Here is a 23,454-nt window from a genome sequence, read left to right on the forward strand (position 1 = left end):
CTAGCGTTGTATTCACACCACATATATTTTTCAGATAATCCACAAATTTTCCCCAGTCTTCGATGAACTTTTGATCTTTAGGGACGCAGGTGGCGCTGTGGGTTAAAGCCTCAGCGCCTAGGGCTTGCCGATCGAAAGGTCGGCGGTTCGAATCGCTGCGGCGGGGTGCGCTCCCGCTGCTCGGTCCCAGCGCCTGCCAACCTAGCAGTTCGAAAGCACCTCCGGGTGCAAGTAGATAAATAGGGACCGCTTACCAGCGGGAAGGTAAACGGCGTTTCCGTGTGCGGCTCTGGCTCTGGCTCTGGCCAGAGCAGCGATGTCACGCTGGCCACGTGACCCGGAAGTGTCTCCGGACAGCGCTGGCCCCTGGCCTCTAGAGTGAGATGGGCGCACAACCCCAGAGTCTGTCAAGACTGGCCCGTTCGGGCAGGGGTACCTTTACCTTTACCTTTTAAGGGCAACCCGCCGCCCAGCCAATCACAAGCATGCACGTTGCCGCTGTTCTTCTGAGCCTGAACTGCTAGTAAGTAGGTCCGTTTGCTAGCTTCGTGTTTGCAGGAGATGAGAGAGCACCTTGGAGGATGGTGTGAGTCCCTGGATTTAACTGAATAATAATTTTTATTTTTGCGCATTCTGGCAGAAGGGGGCAATTGGAGGGAGAGAAATGGCTCCTTGCCGTGCCTGTGCGTTTGTTGGTGCTTTTGAAATAAACACCTTGGAACGCCCGGAATAAGCTGTAACGTAGCAACCCTGTGCAAAAATACACGAACCGAAAGCAGGCGAGGAGGCTGCTGCTTCATTGAAGCGGAAACGGGCTCCATGAGTGGGCGCGCAGGGCGTGTGGAAGGTTGCCAGGGCTCTGGGTGGACTTAAGATGCGGGCGGTGGTGGAGTCGTCTTGTACACAACCAAGACGAGGAACTGCTGCCTTGCGTACATTTGGCTTTGTGTTCTGGTTGTGGTAACGTTAACCAGGGGAAATGCAGGACGGACATTGGGTCTGACCTACGAGAAGTGGCAGTTCTGTAAGGCTCAGGTGGGTCCTTTCGAGTCCGGGGAGCGGGCGGCGTTTCTTCTGTGAGGATAGATAGAGGGATTGCAGCTTTATCCCTACAAACTCAAAAGGCTGTGAGGCTGAGATGGGATTTTATCTCTCTACCTATTTCACTCTGAACTTTGTCCGCGCTTCTAGGTTAGGATTGGAAACTTCCTTCTCATGGAACTGTGAGCTCATCCACATTGGAGTGTAATGTGGATTTGAGGTTTAAATATTTCCGTGTCCAATTAATGGATGCATTTACATTTAAATATAGAAACATAGACCATAAGGATGATCTAAGTGCAACCCCCCCCCCCCCCCGCAATGCAGGAATCTTTCACCCAACATGGGGCTCAAACTCACAACCCTGAGATTAAGAGTCTCATGCTCTACCAACTGAGATATCTCTCAGTTTATTATTATCATTTCTTCACAACCTCCACATCCAAGTGGCAGCCCTTTTTTTACACCCACTAAATCTGGATTTTCCCAATCCACAGGTATTATGAGAAAGGAAGAAAATCCAATATAAATCCACATATTACCCAACATTGGATCCACCATAGAGCACTGTGCGTGTGGGTAGGTGGCTGTGGGTTGTTGGGTTTTTGTTACATGCGTGGTGACATTTTGCTGGGTGACATCTATCACTGCCACCCCCACCCACTTCTATTTTGTTTCCACCAGCCCAAAGAATACAGGCTGCCCTTTTATCTCAGTTGTTGATGGAAACATATTTGTTGTGTTTTTCTTCTTAAAGCAGCTCTTTTGTGCAGAACTGCTCTTGCACATAGCAACTGCATTAACATTTCAGCTTTATTTACCCTGGCAGCCTTACATGATGGGAGGCTTCGAATCCTGGCCTGGCTTGGAGCCAGGCAAATCTGGTATACTGTATAAGGAGGCTGTATTTCAGTCATAATAATAATTGGAGTCAATCAGTGTCAATGGCCAAAAGTGGGATTAGCAGGAGCCAGCAATTGATCAGTGGTGCCTGCAAAAATCTCTGCAGGATCAGCTCCACTCAGCAGATCCTTGCCAAAGGCACCTGCAAGCCCCCTTGGGCGGGGTTTCTTCCTTTGAGTTCAAGTGTAGCTGCAGGGGAAGAAAGGGAAGAGTCAGGTGTGTGTTTACAGCTCCTGCTCCTGCTTCTTCCCCTTGAAGTTGGGTCAGCCAGCATTGTGGTCAGGTGAGTGGGAGGTCGGCAGCTGCACCTGCCTGCCAAGGGGCTCACAAGGGCTGGGATGGGAGCTCAGCCTGGCAGCCAGATCCTATTCCCTAGCCCTCCCCTACAGCTTCATTCAGAGGAGCTGCCAGTGGCAAAGTGCTGCCTGCTCCCTAAGAGTCATCCTAAGTCCAAGAGGAGCGGCTGGGGTGGGTTTGCTTCCACTACTGCCTGCGGACGAGCAAATCTGATGCTTTTGCATATCACTGTGTTTGTTTGGTGTGGAGAGGGCTTGTGTGGGCCTTGTGACTGACAGCACCTCTCCCCTCGTGGGCACCACATGGCAGCGCATGCAAGCCACATGGGTTGTTAACAGCAAGCCTGTGTATTTGTGTAATGATCGCTGTTACTACCATTATAAAATTATAAAGGAAACACTGCTTTGCTGCTTACAACAGTGATTGCTTGTGCGCTGCGCGCGCACACACACACACACACACACACTACTCTTACGATGTGTGAGTGTGAAACAGCCGCACATGCAGAGACACAGAAGAAATCAAAGAGGGACAGCGTGCTGTGGTTGACAGATACACCACTTCAGCAGGTGCTGAACTTAAAGCCAAAGGTGTGTGTGGCAACAAGTGATACAGTAATGATACAAGCCATCTTTATTGTGTGCTGCTTTCTGCGCTGTGTGGCCCCAGCACATGACACTCCAAGACAGGACGGCAGCACGCACACAGAATCACTGTTTTAGAGGCTGTTTTCTATAGAAAAAGAGACCTGCTAAACTACCGGTAAGTGTCTTCATTAAGGTTAATGGCTCTGGTCAAGTCTGTTAAGTATTTATTTGCAGGGGGCTGGTTGCTACTGAATTTACTAACTGGAGATGCTTCCAGAAAGGGGGCAGGTATGTCCTCCTCACCTGGCTGGAGGTTATCACATTGGTGAGCATCAGCGAATAGTCCCAGGTGACAGTTGAATCTTGAACTGGGCTAGGAAGAGACATGGGGTACTTCCAGTCTGTTGATATTTTGAGGTGGTCTTCGGTCCCATACCAGCAGGTTCAGGTTGTGTGGTTGGAGTTGATTTGGTGTTCTTGCTTAATACACTTGCTCCCCACTCCAAAAACAAAGCAAAAACAAAAACCGTCACACTTATTTGTGATGAGGGACCAAGAAAGGCACACTTTCTTGATACAATATTGTACAGCCTCCCTGCAAGCAAATCAAAGTGAATGCTCAACAAACAGATTGTCAGCAACCACAGAGACTGGGGCAGCGAAGAGGGGAGCTAGGAACCTCACAGGGGAGCAAGATCTCTTGGGAGTATTTGTGTTGTGAGCCCTTCCGTCTTATAGTCAGGCTGCATGTGCGGCTACATAAAATCATATATCACAAAAAAAGACGCCACTGTCTCTAGTGACCTTTATTCTAAGGAAAACAAACCTGAGAAATGTGCTGGCACCCCTGAAATATCTCATAGCTTCACAATTGGGTGCATGTAACGTTTCAACTCTGGCAATAAAATACATCAATGCTAAATATATGTGCTTAGAATGAAGTTCTGCTTATTGCTGCAGAATGTGTTTAGGACTGTTGCCTTGCTGTCCCATAATTCAGCTTTGTATTCAGTTCAGTGTGAAGGAGCCACATTACTCTGGCCAAGCTAAGTGTACTGTTGCCATTCTATCCGAAAGAGGAGTTCTGCGCAGACTCTTGATCTAAATTCAGTGGTCTAACAAAGTTTAGAGCCTTAGCAACAGAGCACTTTAGAAATGCTTTGCATGCATATCATCATGTTGCAGTTCTTACAAACAACTGTGTAAGGTCAGTAAATACTTTCCCTTATTGCAGATTAGTTCAGGGGTGGCATTGCATAAAAGCCAGAAGTCAACTGAGGGCAACTCAATCTGTGTTCCAAGAGTTCTGCTGGTGAATGAACACAGTCCTGCATCGTGCAAATTCCAGGGGTTAAAACCAGACAGTGTTCCAGAGTCCGGCCTCCCTTGACAGCCTCCCCCCCACCCCCCGCTTAATTTTTTAATTCAAAATTAAAACAAAACATATTATCCAGAAACATATCATCCTTATCCCCCCCCATTTTTCCTCCCTCCCCCCACCCTCCCACACAAAACCCACCCACCCTCACCCCCTCTGGCTTCCCTCAGTTCCAGTCTTTGATTTCTCTGAGAATGCTGTTTTCTGCATGTTACAAAGTTGTATAGATCCTCAAACTATTTTTTTTTTAATTAAATTTTTATTAAAGATTTTTTAAATACAACAAACCAAATAAAACATACAAAAATATCATGTGTCATAGCATGTTTTCTAATCCTCTTTGGACTTCCTCACATCTCCCGCTCCTGCGTTCCAAGTTTATAAAAATTAAACCAGCAATTTATCACCTTATCCCCGCCTTAAAGTCAATTTTTACAATATTATGTCTTAAATTTTAGATATATTTATTTCCTCTTTGGCGCATTAAAATTAACCCAATAGTTATCTAAAAATTTGGTTTTTTCATAAATTTAACTTATCTTCATAGTTCACTTCATCTGTTTCCATGGTGCCCAATTGTTTATGATCAAACATCCTGCTTAGCATTCATACAATTTACAATACTTTTGCAAATATATCTTAAATTTTCTCCAATCTTCTTCCACCATCTCCTCTCCCAGGTCTCGGATTCTGCCCGTCATCTCGGCCAATTCCATATAGTCCATCAGTTGCATCTGCCATTCCTCCAGTGTGGGTAGATCTTGAGTTTTCCAATGCTTGGCAACGAGTATCCTTGCTGCTGTTGTTGCATACATAAAAAATGTTCGATCCTTCTTTAATACCCCTTGGCCGACAATACCCAAAAGGAAGGCCTCTGGTTTCTTAAGAAAGGTATACTTAAATACCTTTTTCAGCTCATTATATATCATTTCCCAGAAAGCCTTCACTTTAGGGCAAGTCCACCAAAGGTGAAAGAACGTTCCTTCATTTTCCTTACATTTCCAACACTTATTATCAGACAAGTGGTATATTTTTGCAAGTTTGACTGGGGTCATGTACCATCTATATATCATTTTCATTACATTTTCTTTCAAAGCGTTACATGCAGTTAAATTCAGCCCAGTGACCCACAATTTTTCCCAGTCTTCAAACATAATATTATACCCAATGTCCTGTGCCCACTTTATCATAGCCGATTTAACCGTTTCATCTTGTGTGTTCCATTTTAACAGCAAGTTATACATTCTTGAAAGTACCTTAGTCTTAGGCTCTAACAGTTCCGTTTCTAACTTCGATTTTTCCACCTGGAATCCTAACTTTTTATCAAGTTTAAAAACTTCTTTAATCTGCGCATAATGTAACCAATCTCGCACTTTGTCTTTCATTTTCTCCTGACTCTGCAATTTCCAGTTGTCTCCATCTTTTTCTAATATTTCCCAATACTTCGGCCATTTGGCCTCCATATTGAGTCTTTTTCGGGCCTTAGCTTCCAATGGAGTTTTAATGGAGTTTTAATTTCCAATAAGTCTTTATATTTTGTCCAGACATTAAACAATGCTTTTCTGACAATATGGTTCTTGAAATTCCTATTAATCTTAACCTTGTCATACCATAAATATGCATGCCAACCAAACGCATTGTCAAAACCTTCCAAATCTAATACATCAGTATTCTCAAGAAGCAGCCAATCTTTCAACCAGCAGAAAGCTGCTGATTCATAATACAACCTTAAGTCTGGCAGGGCAAAGCCCCCTCTTTCTTTCGCATCAGTTAATATCTTAAACTTAATTCTGGGCTTTTTGCCCTGCCAGACAAATTTGGAAATATCCCTCTGCCACTTCCGGAAACACTCTGTTTTGTCCACAATCTGTAATGTTTGAAATAAAAACAGCATTTTTGGCAATACATTCATCTTTATAGCAGCAATTCGGCCTAACAAGGAAAGTTTCAATCTTGTCCAAGTTTCTAAGTCTCTCTTAATTTCAACCCAACATTTCTCATAATTATCTTTAAATAGACTCAGATTTTTTGCTGTTATGTTCACCCCTAGGTATTTTACTTTTTTAACCACATTTAACTCTGTCTCTTTCTGAAACCGTTCTGACTCTATAACTGTCAAATTTTTTCCCAGCACCTTAGTGTTCTGCTTGTTTAATTTAAATCCCGCTACCCGACCAAACTCTTGAATTAGTTGTAATACTTTTTTCGTACTAGATTCTGGCTCCTGTAGGGTCAAAACTAGGTCATCTGCAAACGCTTTAAGTTTATATTGTTTCTCTCCGACCTCAATCCCTTTAACCAACCGGTCCCCTCTAATCATGTTCAAGAGCACCTCCAGGACCGAAATAAATAACAATGGGGAAATAGGACAGCCCTGTCGTGTTCCTTTTTCAATTTTGAACTCTTCTGTAATCACATTGTTTACTATCAGTTTAGCCTTTTGTTCAGAATAAATTGCATCTATCCCATTTCCAAAACCCCGTCCCACTCCCATCCCTTCCAAATTTTCCTTCATAAATTTCCAAGAAATATTATCAAAGGCCTTCTCCGCATCGATGAAAATTAACACTGCTTTTGTATTGATATTTGTTTGCAAGAGTTCCAAGATATCAATAATGTTCCTTGTATTAGCAAACAAATGTCTACCTGGGAGAAAGCCTGCCTGGTCCTTGTGAATTACCTGGTTCAAAACTTTTTTAAATCTACTTGCCAAAATGTCTGCAAATATTTTGTAATCCACATTTAGAAGAGAGATGGGGCGGTAGTTCTTAAGTTGGGTCTTTTCAGTTTCCACTTTTGGTATCAATGTGATAAACGCTTCTTTCCACGATTCCGGCGCCTTCTTCCCCTCCAGAATTTCATTGCAAACCTCCAGCAGTGGTTGTATTAAATAGTCTTTCAATGTCTTATAGTACTTGGAGGTGAGCCCATCTGGCCCTAGGGATTTGCCCAATTGCGTGTTCTGAATGGCTTGTTCAATCTCTTGTCGTGTTATTTTAGAGTTCAGGATTACTCTATTTTCTTGTGATAATTTTGATAGTCCATTCTTTTTCAAAAATTGTTTTATCTCAGCTTCATCTTGCAGCCCTTGAGAATATAATTTTTTAAAATATCTCTGGAAGCATTTTCTGATATCCACAGGGTTCTGAATATTTCTTCCTTCAATCTCTAAATTTGTAACAGTATTTAGTTTATGTCTCTTCTTCAACTGCCATGCTAGCAGTTTTCCACATTTGTTCGCCGATTCAAATGTTCTTTGTTTCATTAATTTAACTTTCCACTCTATTTCCTGGTTTATCAATTTAGAATATTGTGCTTGATAAAGTTTAATTTCTCTCAGAATCGGCTGTGACTTCGGATTTAATCTTAACTTCTTCTCGAATTCTTTAATTTTCTTCAAAATCTTATCTTTTTTCTCATTTTGTGTCCTTTTCTTTACAGCATTCTGTTGTATCAAAAAACCCCTCATCACAGCCTTACTTGCGTCCCAGATAGTTCTTTTTTCCACTGTAGTGTTCAAATTTATCTCAAAATAGTCCTTCAGGGCTTTTTGGGCCTTCTTGGTAATCTCCTGATCTCTGAACAAATTGTCATTCATCTTCCATCTAAAGGAGCCGGTTGGTAGTAGTGTCATATCCATCTTTACAGCATTATGGTCGGAGCAGGTCTTTGGGCAGATTTCCACCTTCCTAGTCTTAGGTGCCAGACCTCTAGATATCCATATTTGGTCGATTCTCGTCCATGTCAGTTGGGCTTCAGAAAAGAATGTTCCTTCTCTTCCCAAAGGGTTCTTTGTCCTCCAGATGTCAATCAAGTCCATATTGTCGGTCAGTTCAAAAAAGGTCTTAGGTAGTCTGCCATCTTTTGTAACATTTTGGTTTTGTGACTTATCCATGTTGGTTGATACCACGCCGTTCATATCTCCCATCATAATGATGTTGTCATAGTCCAGATAATCCAGGATGCTCTCATGCAACTTCTTGTAAAATTCCGATTTCCCCTCATTTGGTGCATAGATTCCTAATATCAAATACTTCTCTCCTTGGTGCTGTATCTCAATTGCCAGAATTCTTCCTTGCTCGTCTTTAAACAAAAATTTAGGTGACAGGCTCTCTTTTGCATAGATCACCACTCCTCTTTTCTTAACTCGATCCGAAGAAATAAATTCTTGGCCTAATCTTTTATTTATTAACACTTTTCTGCGTAGCCTAGTCACATGTGTTTCTTGCAAACAAATAATGTCCAATTGCTCTTTTTTCAATATATGAAATAACTTTCTCCTTTTTTCCGGGGAATTGCACCCATTAATATTCCAACTCAACAGCTGCAGAGACATCCTGAACAATTCTGTTATTTCTCTAGGGGTGGTATCTTTTTCTCTGAGTCTTCAGGTTCCAAGGGTAGAGGTACAGGGGATGCTCCAGGCCCCAAAGGTGTTTCAATTCCTTTCTGAAGGTCCTCTCTGTAGGCAGTCAAAAATTTATCTCTATCTTCAATTGTTTTGATTTTGACTTTCTTCCCTCTGAAGGTGAAGGATAATCCCTGAGGAAATTCCCACCTAAAAATGATTGAGTTGCTCCTTAACAATCTGACCAATTCAAAATAGGCAGATCTAAGGTCCAGCAGTTGTTTTGGGATGTCCTTGTAAATTTCAGCTCTTCTACCCAAAATGTCCAGTGACTTTTCGTAGTGTTGGCCCAATATCTTGTCCCTTTCCTCCTTCAATCTCAAAGTTATCAAACAGTCTCTGGGCTTATCTTTCTTTGCAAATTTTCCTAGTCTGAAGGCCGACACAATTTTAAAGTCCTTTTCTTCCTGGATAGGCCAGAACTTGGAAAATTCTTTGGTCAGGAACTCAGCTAAGTTTCCTTCTTCAGCTTCTGGTATTGACCTTAACCTTAAATTATTTTCCCGATTCCGCAGTTCTATCATAGACAAATACATCTGTTGCTCTCCAACTTGTTTATAGAATGGTTTTACCTCTTGTTCTAAATTTTCAACCTTTTGGCTAGTAGCCTCAGCCAATTTACGATTCTCTACAGTGGCCTTAGTTAGCTGCCCAATTGCTTGTACGTTCTGTGCCACCTGTCCAGTTATTTTATTTAGACTAGCTGTATTTTGGTCAATTTTAGCTGTTTGTTCATCCGCTTTCTTATCCAAAGATTCTACTTTTTTGTCCAGAGACTCCAATTTTTCATAAATTTTCTCTAGAATTGAAGCAGTTGCTCCTGAGGCCATATCTTCCAACTGTAGCTGCTCAGTTTCTTCTTCCCCTGCCAACGGCAGAGTAGACACAATTTCTTCTTCCCCCGCTGACGGCAGAGTAGGTACAGATGATCTACGTGTCTGTAAAGCTGAGGTTAAAGTTGTTTGTCTAGTTCTTGCTCCTCTTTTTCTTGTGCCACTCATTCCAATTTTATCTAGAAGTCAAGGTCAAGCTGAGTTGTTCCCATGAGAATGTAGCAGCCCAAGAGCAAACAGTCAAATAGGAGGAAAGGAAAGAGAAAGTAAAGTAGTGTCACTGCTGTAAATCCAAAATCCTCTAGAGGGAGCTTTGAATGTTTTGAGGGAAGAAGTCCAATCCAATAAAATCAATAAAGTCAATAAAGTCCAATTTAATGTCCACAGACCTTCAGTAACTAATGTTTAGCAGAGTTGGTGTTAGTAACATAACATTGTTTCTGACAAGTGCCAACTGGTATTTCAAAGTAGCAAGTCCAGAGTAGCAAATCCAAATAAGCTCAGATTGTTGCAAATCCAAATACACAATAGCCAAATCTGCAAGCTGACAGTTCTGCTGTTCAGGCAGCCCTATTGCCTGGGCTTCTCAATTAAAATTTGTAATTCCCAAAACAGAAGATTGACACAGTCCACTTAAAAAGATAAGTCCAATAAATAAGTTAGATCCTTACTTTACCCAAAAACAGCTTCAAAAAAAAAATGCTCAAATCAAATAGTTTAAAAGCCTCTTCAATGGCTCCACGTCTCCAGCTCTTTTTGCTTTGAAGTTTAAGTAGCAGCGGAAGACGGACTTCCTTTTAACATCTCTCCGCTTTCAGCCGAATTTCCATTAATTTAAGCTCCAAACGTAAAAAGTCCCTTCTTACTCACGGGTTGTTGTTTTTCAGTTCCCAATAATTCAAGGAAAAAAGGTCAGCGCTCACCGACAGCAGCTGCGCGGCTTCACTCTTCAGAGTAGCGATCGACTCACAGCGCCGCGACCCCCTCCACGATCCGAGGCTCCTTACGGGGTCTCTTCAACGTTTCCAGGGTCGCTTTCGGCACCCGCCGAGTCCCACGTCCCCAGGCTCTTGCTGCCTGGGGTTTTCCAGCATGGGTCTCTGCTTTGCCGTCGCGGACGACCCGATTCTGAAGAGCTTCCTTCTCACAGCGCGAGAAGGACCGCCATTGTCGTTCGCGCTGCCTCCGGAAGTGATCCTCAAACTATTTAGCTGATTATTATCAATAAAAAGTTTGTGAATGTTTATTCAAAGCCAGCCAAGGAGTCCAGTTCGCTTTGTTGCGTCTTCAAATACTTTGTAAAGGGTTCTCATTCATCTTTAAAGTCACAGTTATCCTTGTCCCGTAGCTTATATGTCAGTTTTGCCAGTTCTGCATAGTCCATCGGTTTTTCTTGCCACGATTCTTTACTTGGGGTTTCTTCAGTCTTCCATCCTTGTTCTATTAGAACTCTCATGGCCATTGTCGCATACATGAAGATGTTTTTCAGTTTTTTTGGCAGATCTATCCCTACAATCCCTAACAAAAATGCTTCAGGTTTTTTTAACAAATGTTAAATGGAACATTTTCTTCTATTCGTTGTATATCATTTCCCAAAATTACATTACAATCCCACCACATATGATAAAATGTTCCCTCCTTTTCCTTACACTTCCAACATATATTTGAACTAGTTTTGTACATTTTCCCTAACTGCACTGGTGTCGTGTACCATCTGTACATCATCTTCATGTCTTTGGCAAGTATTTCCAAGACCAGGATAATAATGGTGATAATGGGCATCTTTGTCTCGTTCCTTTTTGTATCTTACAATCATCCGTTATCATCTGATTTATAATTAATTTGGCTTTTTGTTCTGAATAGATTGCTGCTATTCCTTTTAAAAACTTAGAACCGCTTCTGATTTGTTCTAACAGCTTTATCATGAACTTCCAAGAAACATTATCAAAAGCTTTTTCAGCATCTATAAACATCATTGCTGCTTTCTTTTCATTTTTAGCCTCCAAATATTCTATTATATTCAAAATATTCCTTACATTCTCCTTCATTTGTCTTTCTGGTAAAAACCCGGCTTGATCTTGATTTATATATTCATTTAATATTTTTTTTAATCTATTAGCTAGAATATTTGCAAACAATTTGTAATTGTTATTTAACAAGGAGATAGTCCTACAGTTTATAATTTGCAGCAAATCTGCGTCTTGTTTTGGAATTACTGTTATATAGGCCTGTTTCCATGTTTCTGGGATTTTGCCTGTGTTCAATATTTCATTCATAACATCTTTCAATGGGTTCACTAATTGTTCATTTAATTTCTTGTAATATTTTGCCATAAAGCCATCTGGGCCTGGAGACTTGCCATTTTTAGAGCTTTTTATTGCCTCAAGTAATTCTTGCATTGTTATCTGGGAGTTAAGAATGTTCCTTTGTTCTTCTTTTAAATATGGCATATTACTACTTCTGATGTACTCTTCTATCTTAAATTTTTTTTTCTTTCCCTTGTCTATACAGCTCAGAAAAATATTTAACAAACCCTTCTCTTATTTCCTTCAGCTTGTCTGTGATTCTGCCATTTATGTTAATTTTATTTATGAAGTTCCTTTGTTCCCTTTTTTTTTCAACTGCCAGGCTAACAACTTCCCCGGTTTATTTGCATGCTCAAAATATTTTTGTTTTACTTTTTTATTTTCCAACTAATTTCCTCGCTTATAATAATTGAATATTGGGTTTGTAATGTTTTAATTGTCTATTTTACTGCCTCTTTATTTGCCTTGTTTGGCAGCTGTTTCTCCTTTTTCATAATTTTCTCTAATATTTCTTTTTTCTTTTTCTCTCTCAATTTCCTTTTAAATGAGTTTTGTTATATAAAGAGTCCTCTCATTACAGCCTTGCTTTCGTCCCAGACCATCTGTAACTTTGTTTGCCCTTGACTGTTTATTTCAAAATAATCCCTCAGGGTCTTTTTTGCTTTTTCAACAAATTTTTGATCATCTAATAAATCATCATTTAATCTCAATCTAAAAGAGATTTGGCTTTCTTTTTGTAGTTCCATAGTCAGGGAATTATGGTCTGAAAAGGTTCTGGGATTGATTTCAATTTTTTTGACTCTTGTTTCCAATTCTTTGGAAATCCATACAGAATCTATTCTCAAGCTGCTATCATGTACATGGCCGTAAAAAGTATACTCTCTATCAAACATATGTCTCATTCTCCAGATATCTATCAGCTTTAGATTTTGAGTCATGTCAAAAAATGTTTTTGGCAGTTTACCTTCTTTGGTCTCTTTTTTCCTGACTGATCTGTCTTTGTCTAAAGTTGGAACTCCATTTCAGTCTCCCATTAAAACAATCTTTTGATCTGCAAATTCAAGTAGTTTATAGTTTTTTGAAAAAAAATGATTTTTTTATCATTAGGTGCTTAAATACCAACCAGTATCACTTTCTCTCCCTGGATTTTAATTTGTATTATTAAAACTCTGCCTTTTTCGTCCTTCTGAATCAGTGTGGGTTCAAGTGCACCCCCTATTTAATTATTAATGGCATTGCCAAAGGAGATGGAGCTGCTGCTGCTGCTGCTGGACCATCTCCAAGCCCTGTTTAAGGTTAATTGCAGGCCTTTCCTCGGCAACTGAACTCTCCTGGCATCAGATGTTACACAATCCTTACTGCTTATCTTTGCCAATGCCAACCTTTGCACTGAAAGAAGCTACTTGTGTTTCAGGCATCTGAGTGGGCTGAAGATTTCGATGGCTGGCCCAATGGCTTGGTTGCTCCCTCTGATCCTGGCCTCCTGGGCCACCGTTTTGACAGCTGAAGGTAGGATTTTAGATTTTTTATATATAAAAATTTATTCAAATTTGCAAACAACCATCAAGCAAACAAACAAAACAATTATCCACGCTTAGCTTTTGCCTGGATCTTTACTGCTCTGTGTCTGAGAGTTTGTTTTCTTTCCCCCGAGCTTTCTCCACGGGAACCCGTTCTTTACAGCTGAATTGGAGCAAATTCGTGGTTTCCACAAATTGATGTTTGCTCCAATTCAGCTTTAAAGAGCAGGTTTTTGTGGAAAAAGTGGCAGGATGGGGGGGAAAGGGCACTTGTATACGAAGCTTTAAATCATAGAATCTTAGAGTTGGAAGGGACCCCAAGGGTCATCTAGGTCATTTAAAACCTCCAAGGAATGAGACTCCCTCTCGTGGGAGTCTGTTCCACTGCTGAACAGCTCTTACTGTCAGAAAGTTCTTCCAGTGTGTTTCGTCAGAATCTCCTTTCTTGCAACTCGAAGCCATTGGTTCGAGTCCTACTCTCCAGAGCAGGTATGGTTCATGCCTAGAAAGAGTGGAGGAAAGGTGCATGTGGAGAAGTCCTGGCAGCTGAAGGTGTGGGTCAGGCAGTTTCCTAACTCCATCATCCCAGGCAGCTTCTTCAGAAGTGGAAATGCTGCGGTGGGGGAAGGGTTTGAAGGTCCCTGGGCTGTGTGTAACTCTGCCCTTCACTGGGGTCTTGACTTGGGGGCAAGTGATGGCTCCGGTGGCTATTTCCCTCTAATGCCCATCCTTCTAGACCTCTGGCTTGTTGAGCCAAACAAGATTTCATCCCCCAACATGCCTCTGTGATCCTATAGCTTTCCCGTTCAGCTGGAGCCTGAGGTCTAATATGGCATCATGGTTCCACCTGACAACTTGGAAAGCTTTGGAAGTGGGCATTTTGGGCTCCTGCCTCAGCTGCAAGGTTGGCCCACTTCCAGTTCTGACCTGTGAGGCACATTAAGCCCCCAAACCCAGGATTAGAGATGGTAGCAGAGGAGGACACTGAGGTGCAGAAGGGGAGCTTCACGCGGGCCAAGCTCACTTGGGGGAACTCAAACTGGGGACTCAGCTACACAGTTGCAAACAACAATAACAAAACAACGTTTTAAATGTGCTGTGAAGTAAAATATACAAATGTGAGAGTGAGCTATGCAAAATTCTATCTATTTTTCAAAACCTTTTTTTTAAAAAAAGCATTTTCATGGCGTTTTTTAATATGTGTGTAGATTCCACCTGGGATATAACTCTGCTACCAAGACAAAACTTGCTAAACTGAGACAATTCTTGTTGTTTTGCATGCTGAAGCCCTAATAGGTTGCATTTACAATCACGTTCATGCTGCCAAATCACACAGTCTCTTCCCGCTGCTGTTGATGCCAAGGATTAAAATATGACCCAAAGGAACACAGAGGGAGGGAGGGGAAGTTACTAAGCAAATTGTGCAGAAGAAAAGGGGAGGGGGTAAAAGAGAAGGAGGGTGTACAATCCTCCTGCTGAGAAGGTGGAAGAGGAAGGGGAGCTGTGGGACTGCTGTTAAGAAAACACCCATGGAGAATACAAAACCAGTGTGCTGGTTGGGCGGGAAGATTCCAGTAGAGTAAATAGTTCCCCAGAATGAATCCCAGATAATTACACCATCTGCATTCAGTTCTCAACCAGGGGGAGTGAGTGAGAGAGAGAGAGATTGGGAAGTCCTGTGTGGGTACACATACTAAGCTTTCAGCAGCCAACAGTGTGATGAGGCAGAGGAAACACAAACAGTGGTGTCCCCATTGACCAAGGCAGAGATATTAGTAAGAGAGGATTTATTCCAAAGGCAGTGATTCTTGGATCAAGTTGAATGTGGACAGAGGTGGGGTGGGGACTAGGGTGGCATACATGCCATACTTTTAAAGCACATTTAAATCATGTTTTTTCTCCCCAAGGAATCACAGGAGTTGTTCTGGTGCTGGGAATTGTAGCTCCATGAGGGGTCTCCCAACAACTCAGTTAATAAACACTTAATAAAATATACCGTAGTCTCCAGGATTTGAATGTGTGTGTAAATGTCTCATGAGTACGCAACCTAGGTGGTGAGTGAGTCTTCCTCTAATTTATGCTTTGATTAAGTGTAAAAAGGTGCATTCAGTCAGTCAAGGATATCCCCAAAGGAGAAGTTCTGCCCGGCTTGCAGAAAGTGGAGCTTCTGCTGCCTTTGGCCGCATATGGCCAGAGCAGCATTGCTTCAGGACTCCCAGGCTTTTTCAGATGTGAAATCTAACCCTGCTTCTGACACCGGAGAGCTGAATAGTTAGCATTTAGAAGCTTGAAATTCTGCAGCTTCTGTGCAGGAATAGCAATGGTTCTCTGACTCAGACATTTCTGTTCTATGCACACACAGGCCAAAATCCTTCTCCTCCACAAGTGCTTACCAAGAATGGGAAGCTCCAGGGCCAGCAGGTCCAAGTCAGTGGTGCTGAGAGAAAGGTGGATGTTTTCCTTGGAATCCCCTATGCAAAGCCACCACTTGGGCCATTACGGTTTTCCCAACCGCAGCCGGCAGAACCTTGGAGCAATCTGAGAGATGCAACTTCCTACCCACCAATGTAAGTCAAGTGCAGGGGAAGTTGGGTCACCCCGAAAAAGTATTACCTGCTGTCAAGGGATTGTTAGAAAAGTTGACTTAACAGAACTTGCTAACCAGGCTGTAATTTTCTGAATGCCCTCTGGATATGAAAATCCCCTTGGTCAAAATTAGTGTTACTTTCGCCACTTTCCAGTCCTCAGATAATGGAGGTTCATCTGAGGGCTAAATTACATATTTTTGTTAGAAGATCAGCATTTGAGGTCTCTTGGGTGGATGCTATCCAGACCCCACAATTTCTTATCTTTTTATTATTAGTAGTAGTATATCTAGACCAGGGGTAGTCAACCTTTTTATACCTACCAACCACTAATGCATCTTTTCTTGATGGTAAAATTTCTTTACCGCCCACTAGTGCTGCAGTAACATGTGGCGTAGAACCCCCTACCGCCCACCTGGAATCCTGAAACGCCCATTAGAGGGCGGTAGGGACCAGGTTGACTACCCCGATCTATAGTATTCTAGACCGTGTGTGGCATCTGCAACCTTCACACCAAGCAAGCAGGTTACCATGCACTCTGCATGCCAGTGAGAAACCTAAGTATTTACCGTATTTTTCGCTCTATAAGACGCACCAGACGACAAGACACACCTAGTTTTTGGAGGAGGAAAACAAGAAAAAAATATTCTGAATCCCAGAAGCCAGAACAGCAAGAGGGATCGCTGCACAGCGAAAGCAGTGATCCCTCTTGCTGTTCTGGCTTCTGGGATAGCTGCGCAGCCTGCATTCACTCCATAAGACGCACACATGTTTCCCCTTACTTTTTAAGAGGGAAAAAGTGAGTCTTATAGAGCAAAAAATACGGTATGTCTCTAATGATTGAATCACCCCCTACAAGGATCCCCCTGGCCTTCCCCCCAAGAAATTGTTCCCTTTTAAGACAGCATTTCCCTCTTTTTCCCTGAGTGATGCTTTGCTTCCCCAGGACGCCCCCCCCCCCAATCCTCCATGAAACAAACTAGCTTTTAAAGCAAACTAGCTTTGAAATGGTTTTAAACTGACCTGAAAGCTGAAACCTGTGCCATAGCAAAGGGAGGGCAACAGTCAGCTACTCAGAAGGCTTGTCTTAGAGGCTTGGTGGCCTTTGTTCGGCAGCACCACTTAAGGAAAAGACTATATCAGATCTGGCGGGGACAGGCTGCCACCCTGGGTTTTAGTCCTTTGTTGGCATTCTCCAACAAAGCAGTTCACCAGAATTGCTTCCCTCCATGCATTAAGTCATGCAACACTTTGCTTCCTCTCTACTCAGCTGGTGTTTGCTGACAGTCAAACATGAAAAGCTTTTTTCGCACTGTGTGTACTGAATTAGTTTATTTCTTTTATTTGCTTTGTCAAGGTGTCTGCAGGATCCGGAAGTGGGACAAATGCTGTCAGATATGTTTACTAACAAAAAGGAAAAGGTCTCTTTGAGTATTTCTGAGGATTGTCTGTACTTAAACATCTTCACCCCGGCTCGTTCTGACGAGAACAGCAAGTTACCAGTAAGTCATCTTCTTCTTCTTCAGGGATTTTCACTCCCTATTATGTGTCTTGGTCAAGCAGCCTGCCAAATGTAGTCCACATCTATATAAACGTACAAAGCCTTAAACAGCTCAGGATCCAACCACTGAAGGAATCAGAGAATCTTAGAGTTGGAAGGGACCCAAGGGTCCTCTGGTCCAACCCCCTGCAAGGCAAAAAATCTCAGCTAAAGCATCCATGGTTGGATGGCCATCCAACCTCTGCTTAAAATCCTCCAAGGAAGGAGAGTCGAAAACCTCCCAAGGGACACTGTTCCACTGTTGAACAGCTCTTACTGTCAGAAAGCTTTTCCATATGTCTAGTTGGAATCGCCTTTCCTGCAACATGGGTTCGAGTCCTACCCTCCGGAGTAGGAAAAAGGAAGTTTGCTCCCTCCTCCATGTGGCAGCCCTTCAGATATTTGAAAATGGCTATCATATCTCCTCTCAGTCTCCTCTTTTCCAGGCTAAACATACAAGTGAAGCATGACATCAAACCCACTCTGAACATTTTATTTCCCTCTCATGGGGCAGGTAACCCAGCACGAGTCCCAAATTCTATCTTTTGCTTTCAGGTGATGGTCTGGATCCATGGAGGAGGATTACTGGTGGGTGCTGCATCCACATACGATGGGTCTGCGTTAGCGGCTTTTGAAAACGTGGTGGTGGTGGCAATTCAATACCGGCTAGGCATTCTTGGTTTTTATAGGTAAGACTTTTGTCCCAAGCTCCTTCAAGACTGTGCCTGAAACGTGGAGCAGAAGGAAAGGTCCCCACCCGGGTGTTCCTCTCGGGGATTGGATGGATCACCCATCCACAGGCCACCCATGCTGCTTTCCTCCCTTGTGGGGGGACAGAATGGATTGCTTGGTGGCAACCAAAAGCTTTACACGGCCAGTGCTGGAGTGCCACAGGGAAAACGGAGCCTGCCTTTCCCACTGCTGACAACACACTGGAGCCTCAAACTGGGAGCCCTCTCCCTGGGGACAGGGCAGGAGGTAGGGTGAGCAGGCAGAGTGCCACACCACTGAGACCACATTGTGTATCATACCATTCAGTGACCATGGGTGGTGGCCCTTTGCAGGTGGTGGCCAGTAGGAGGCTGCTGGAGGCTTCCAGGGTTGGGTGGAGGGGCACAAAGGAGCTTGGACTGTGCTTTTTTAGGATTACAGCTTTCGTGTCCCTGTTCTGCCGTCACAACAAGCTGTGAAGTAGAAGAGGCAATAGAGTGCCTGGCCTGAGGCTAAGTGGGGATTTGAACCTGGATTTCAAGCCCAGGTCTCTAAGACTGGCTGTCAGTGACTGGGCAAGTGGAACTTCCATTCAGATAATCACATCTTCCGCAACGCCCCTTCCTCCCCTCCAATGTGCATGTGGTCAAATCTAGACAGGTCCAGTGAGACACCATTGCTTCTGGAGAGGCTGCTTCATTTCAGGGTAATCAGATTAAAAGGAATTATTGCAGGGCATTTTCTCGTTGCATGCCCATGGGTAGGTTTTGTATTGTGGCTGTTTTTCAAAAAGTTAATCAGGTTTGGCATATCTTCTGTCTTTGCACCATGGGGGAGGGTGCTGTACTGCATCTGCACCACACACACCCCAGGCTAAGATTGGATTGCATTGTTCCTTGTCGTGCCTGTCCTACCTCCCAAGACCTCTTAACATCTGCAAGCGGGCATAACATTTGAAACAGGGTCTCTGCAAGTAAAGATTCAATGCATATAAACACAAATTGCACTATGAATTTCTGGATGATATATGGGATGTGGTTTGTGTTGCTCTGCCCATGTGTGTTGCATTTGACATACACAATACAGTCCTTGCATGCAAATGTTACAGCTGACTACACATGTCCAGGATGACAGGCATGCTGTGGATCATTACCTGAACTGGTTTAGTATTGGCAACAGATATTAGGACAGCCTTAGGACATTTGAAGGAATGAAAGTTTGTAATTCAGCTAGGAGAATCTCTCCTTTCCATTTGCTTTTCAGCAAAGTGAAAATAAGGAATGTTTACTATTTCCTTTTGTAGATGTCTTTTTTTCTGAACCCCCAAATACCACCTGAGCCTATCATTTCTGTGCTTCTTTTTCATTCTAGTACTGGTGATGAGTTTGCACGTGGAAACTGGGGCCTCCTGGATCAAGTGGCAGCTCTCCAGTGGGTCCAAGAGAACATTGCAGCCTTTGGAGGAGATCCTGGATCAGTTACTATATTTGGAGAGTCTGCAGGTGGATTCAGTGTTTCTGCCCATGTAGGTTCATGGGGATCATAACATGTGCTATTTAATTTATGATTATTTATGATTCATTTGTTTATTTATTGTTCATAGAATTTCCAGGCCTTCTATTGCAAGTGATTAGCTATAAAACTTAGCAAATATTACATTTGTTATATTGCTCTATAAACCTAAGATTAATAATGTGAAGAAACTACCCTGAAAACAACTCAAGAGAGTGTTTTAATTGAAATGTTGCATTAAAAAGACTGGAATAGGAAAGCTTATAAAACAAAATGGGCAACTGATATTGAAGGCATTTTTTTTTTTTTTGCAAATTAATGTCACTCTGAAGCAGTTTAATTTGAGAATAAACTTATAGCTGATTTCTATTACTCAGATAGAAATTGGAAAAAGCATATTTAACTTTCTAACAGTCAGTGGTTCTCTAACCAGCCCCGCCCCCAGGCTCTAAACAGGCAGCCCTGTTTAGGGAAGCTTTTAATGCGTAATAGACTATTGTATTTTAATATTCTGTTGGAAGCCGCCCAGAGTGGCTGGGGAAACCCAGCCAGATGGTCAGGGTATAAATAATAATAATAATAATAATAATAATAACCAATAGTGAAATGTGGGGTGGGGTTCAAGGCCTGGCCCTGCTTATGAGGCAATCTGGTGACAGCTGTTTCATAGCCTCCAACATTTTTCCAGTGAAAATAGGGATGTCCCATTCCATAAAGATAATCTTACTATTTATACTCCACACATCTTCCTGGGTTGCCCCAACCACTCTGGGCAGCTTCCAACATGTATACAAACATAATATAACATTACAAATTAAAAATAAAAACCCTTCCCTATGCAGGCTTGATTTCAGACGGCTCAGGAGTCAAATAACTCCATAGCCTCCAACATTTCTCCAATGAAAATAGGGACAGCCTAAGGAAAAGAGGGACATTCTGGGATCAAATCAGAAACTGGGATGGCTTCTCTAAATCAGGGACATCCCTGGAAAATAGGGACACTTGGAGGGTCTGCTGTTTGGGGTAACATTCAAAGGGCAACAAATGCCAAGGAGGCTGTCTCTCTGGGGGAGACCATCCCTCCCTGCTTTGGTGGGTAACAATTGAACCTAGGCAGGTTTGAAGTGTGTCAGAATTGCTAATCATCCACATTAAGGGTCAAAGTAGCTAATGCGCTGGTTTTCAAACTTCCTTTTGGCAGACCTTCAGAATATCGGAGTGGACTGCAGACCACTCACTTTGTTAATGCAGGGCTCTGGCTCAGTGTGTTGGGGCCCACTGTTGCACCCCTTAACTGAGGATGTGCCATAGTTCTGCCACTCTCACCTGTGCCTGCACTTTGGAGGGATGAGGCCCAGGGTGAAGGCGGCATTACAGATCTTCTCGCTGAGGAGACCTGAGGAAGTCCAGCAGCCCTCAAGAGGAATGCTTGGACATTGCCACCCTTTTGGAAATAGGAGTGATATGGCAAGGCCCTGACTGGGATGTCTGTTTTCCCTGCTTCCCTTCTCAGGTCGTATCTCCTCTGTCAAAAGGTTTGTTCCACAAAGCCATCTCTGAAAGTGGCGTTTCTGTCATGGAAGCTCTCACAAAGGTTAATCCACAAAAGTTTGCAAAGGTCAGTGTGTGAAAATAGCCCTGATAATATGGATGGAATTGGCAAGGGAGGGCAGCTAGAGCTGAGCATGTGTGCTGGTCCAAGGAGCTGTGTTGCACTTTTTAAAAACCAAAATATGAAGTGGCCTGTTTCTTAGAGTGACATGCAACTGTCTCAGGGTTCTTACACCTGTCTCAGGATGTTGGCCCCCCCCCCCATGTGTTGCACACTTAGTTCCATGGCATTGAAGCATTCTCCTCTGCCCTCCTCTGCTCCTTTTGTTTACACCTCGCTGTGTCCACACAAGTATTAAAAATATTTGTGCTTCTCCTGATGGAGCAGAACAGCCTGTTCTTTCTGACGCTCAGCCAGGACTGGTTTCTTTCTCATGGTTGCAGAAAATTGCTGCGACTGCTGATTGTCCGACATCCAGCTCAGTTGAGATGATTCGTTGCCTCAAGGGAAAGACGGAGAACGAGATCCTACAGATGACTCTCAAGATGGTAAATGTGCTGCAATCTGATGCTGCCCTCTGCCTAGATAGGGAGATAAAAGTATTGATAGAGGTTAAGGAATCTCAGAGTGGAACTAAATGTAGAGATGTTGTTAATAATAATAATAATAATAATAATAATAATAATAATAATGGCACAATCATTTTTACTCCTCCTATCCCTGTTCCATCACTGCATGAGAATTGACTATGCTTAGTGGCCATGAAATGTTACCAGTTGGGAGGTGGGAAGCACTACAGGTAAGGGAGCAGGGAGAGAGTAGCATGCCCTGCGTGAGTGGAGCTCCTCACACCTTGGAGCCTGTCCAGCAGGCTGGCAGCACAAGCCCAGAAGAGAAGCTGATCCTGAAGATGTCCCACTGGTTGTTTAATCCGCTTCCTTCCAAGGCAGTGTTCTTCTGGGGCTTTGCCCTCTTCTGCCCTGTGCACAGCTCTCATAGTTTTCCTGTGTGTAGGACAATTTCTCAATGATTTATGTCTGCAGACCTTTAAATAGGAAAAAGACCATGTGACACCTGTCTTCTCCCCTTCCTGTAATTGCAGGATTTCACCACAATGCATCTTGGCTCAGAAGAAGAAGTGAGTAAATCAATGGGATGAGGATGGCCTGAGGGGAGGGAAGCAAGTGAAGAATACTTACCATGAGAACAGGCACCAACAGAAGCCGACTGGGGGCAGCTCTAAGCCTGCTTCTTTTCCAAACTGCAGGCAAGAGTTCTCTGCACCTCAGGATCCATAAATGGAATCTGGATGCACACTTTTATGTGGCTGGATGCCACCCACCCCCATCTGTGTAAAGATAAGAGTCATGTCCCTTCTGCATCTGCCCCCACCTACTATTGGCATTGGCTCTCAAGCTGAAAAAGACTCCCCAGCCCCATTTTATAAGATGTCCTGTAATCTTGTTGATGTTAAGTACCAGCATCCTAGTTCTTTTTTCTTTTTAATGGAACCAGACCTTTTTGTAATAATAATTATAATTTAATAATAATTTATTATTTATACGCCGCCCATCTGGCTGAGTTTCCCCAGCCACTTTACAGGCGTGGCCTAATTTAAAATGTTCCCTGGTGCCCCCAAAATGGAAACCACCCCTCCTGACATATCTGGCTCTCCTCTGTGCATTAATGATACCTCAGCTCCACCTGCCTAGCTGGCCCTGTGCATAGAACAGGGAGCGTTTCTGAGGAAGCAGCCTTGGGTTTGAACTTCCTACTTAGCAAGCTAAACTTTGCTCCCACACATGGCTACCTCTCCCTGTGTCATTGACGCCAAAGGGCACCAGTGGGAATTGCGACTCTGGGATAGATAAGCTACAGTTCCCAGGGATCTTTGGGAACGGGGAAATGTGCTTCTAAGATATGGGTGTATGTATGCAGCCTGAGATAGTCATCTTGTGCCATTTGATGCTGCAAAACCTTCACTTCTTGCCACTGATGGAGAGGTAGTCTTCTGCGGAAGACAAAGCCTAGGACAGTAGCTCCTAGTCGAGCTCCAGTCTCACAGAACAGCCCATGGAGCCCCACCCACCGGGCTAAACAGAGCCAGCCTGGTCAACCAGGGCTGGCCCTTTTCTCATGTACTCTTCATGGCATTGACCCTTTGACCAGCAAGGGTGTGGGCCACAAACAGGCTTCACCACAAGAATGCCTCCTGCCTTTCAGAGCAAGAGCAAGAGCAGAACATCGGACATATTTATGTTAGGCATAAATGAAAGTTCCA

At 43.1% G+C, this 23,454-nt stretch overlaps 1 protein-coding gene across 5 annotated transcripts in view; it reads left to right on the forward strand.

Moving 5' to 3' along the window:
* The first annotated feature begins 501 nt into the window (after nucleotides 1-501).
* The window catches only part of LOC307222704 (fatty acyl-CoA hydrolase precursor, medium chain-like), a 28,421-nt gene continuing 5,468 nt past the window's right edge, over nucleotides 502-23,454 (forward strand). The window contains exons 1-9 of one of the 5 annotated variants that reach the window (XM_079988134.1): nucleotides 502-523; nucleotides 13,168-13,262; nucleotides 15,636-15,840; nucleotides 17,216-17,360; nucleotides 17,954-18,087; nucleotides 19,481-19,634; nucleotides 21,135-21,239; nucleotides 21,617-21,721; nucleotides 22,276-22,311. In XM_079988134.1, the coding sequence (XP_079844260.1) occupies nucleotides 13,193-13,262; nucleotides 15,636-15,840; nucleotides 17,216-17,360; nucleotides 17,954-18,087; nucleotides 19,481-19,634; nucleotides 21,135-21,239; nucleotides 21,617-21,721; nucleotides 22,276-22,311 (954 nt within the window). In that variant the 5' untranslated portion in view covers nucleotides 502-523; nucleotides 13,168-13,192. The other 4 variants (XM_079988132.1, XM_079988133.1, XM_079988130.1 and 1 more) reach the window with 4 other exon arrangements.

This window comes from Podarcis cretensis (assembly GCF_951804945.1).
Source record: "Podarcis cretensis genome assembly, chromosome: 8".
Taxonomy (NCBI): Eukaryota; Metazoa; Chordata; class Lepidosauria; order Squamata; family Lacertidae; genus Podarcis; species Podarcis cretensis.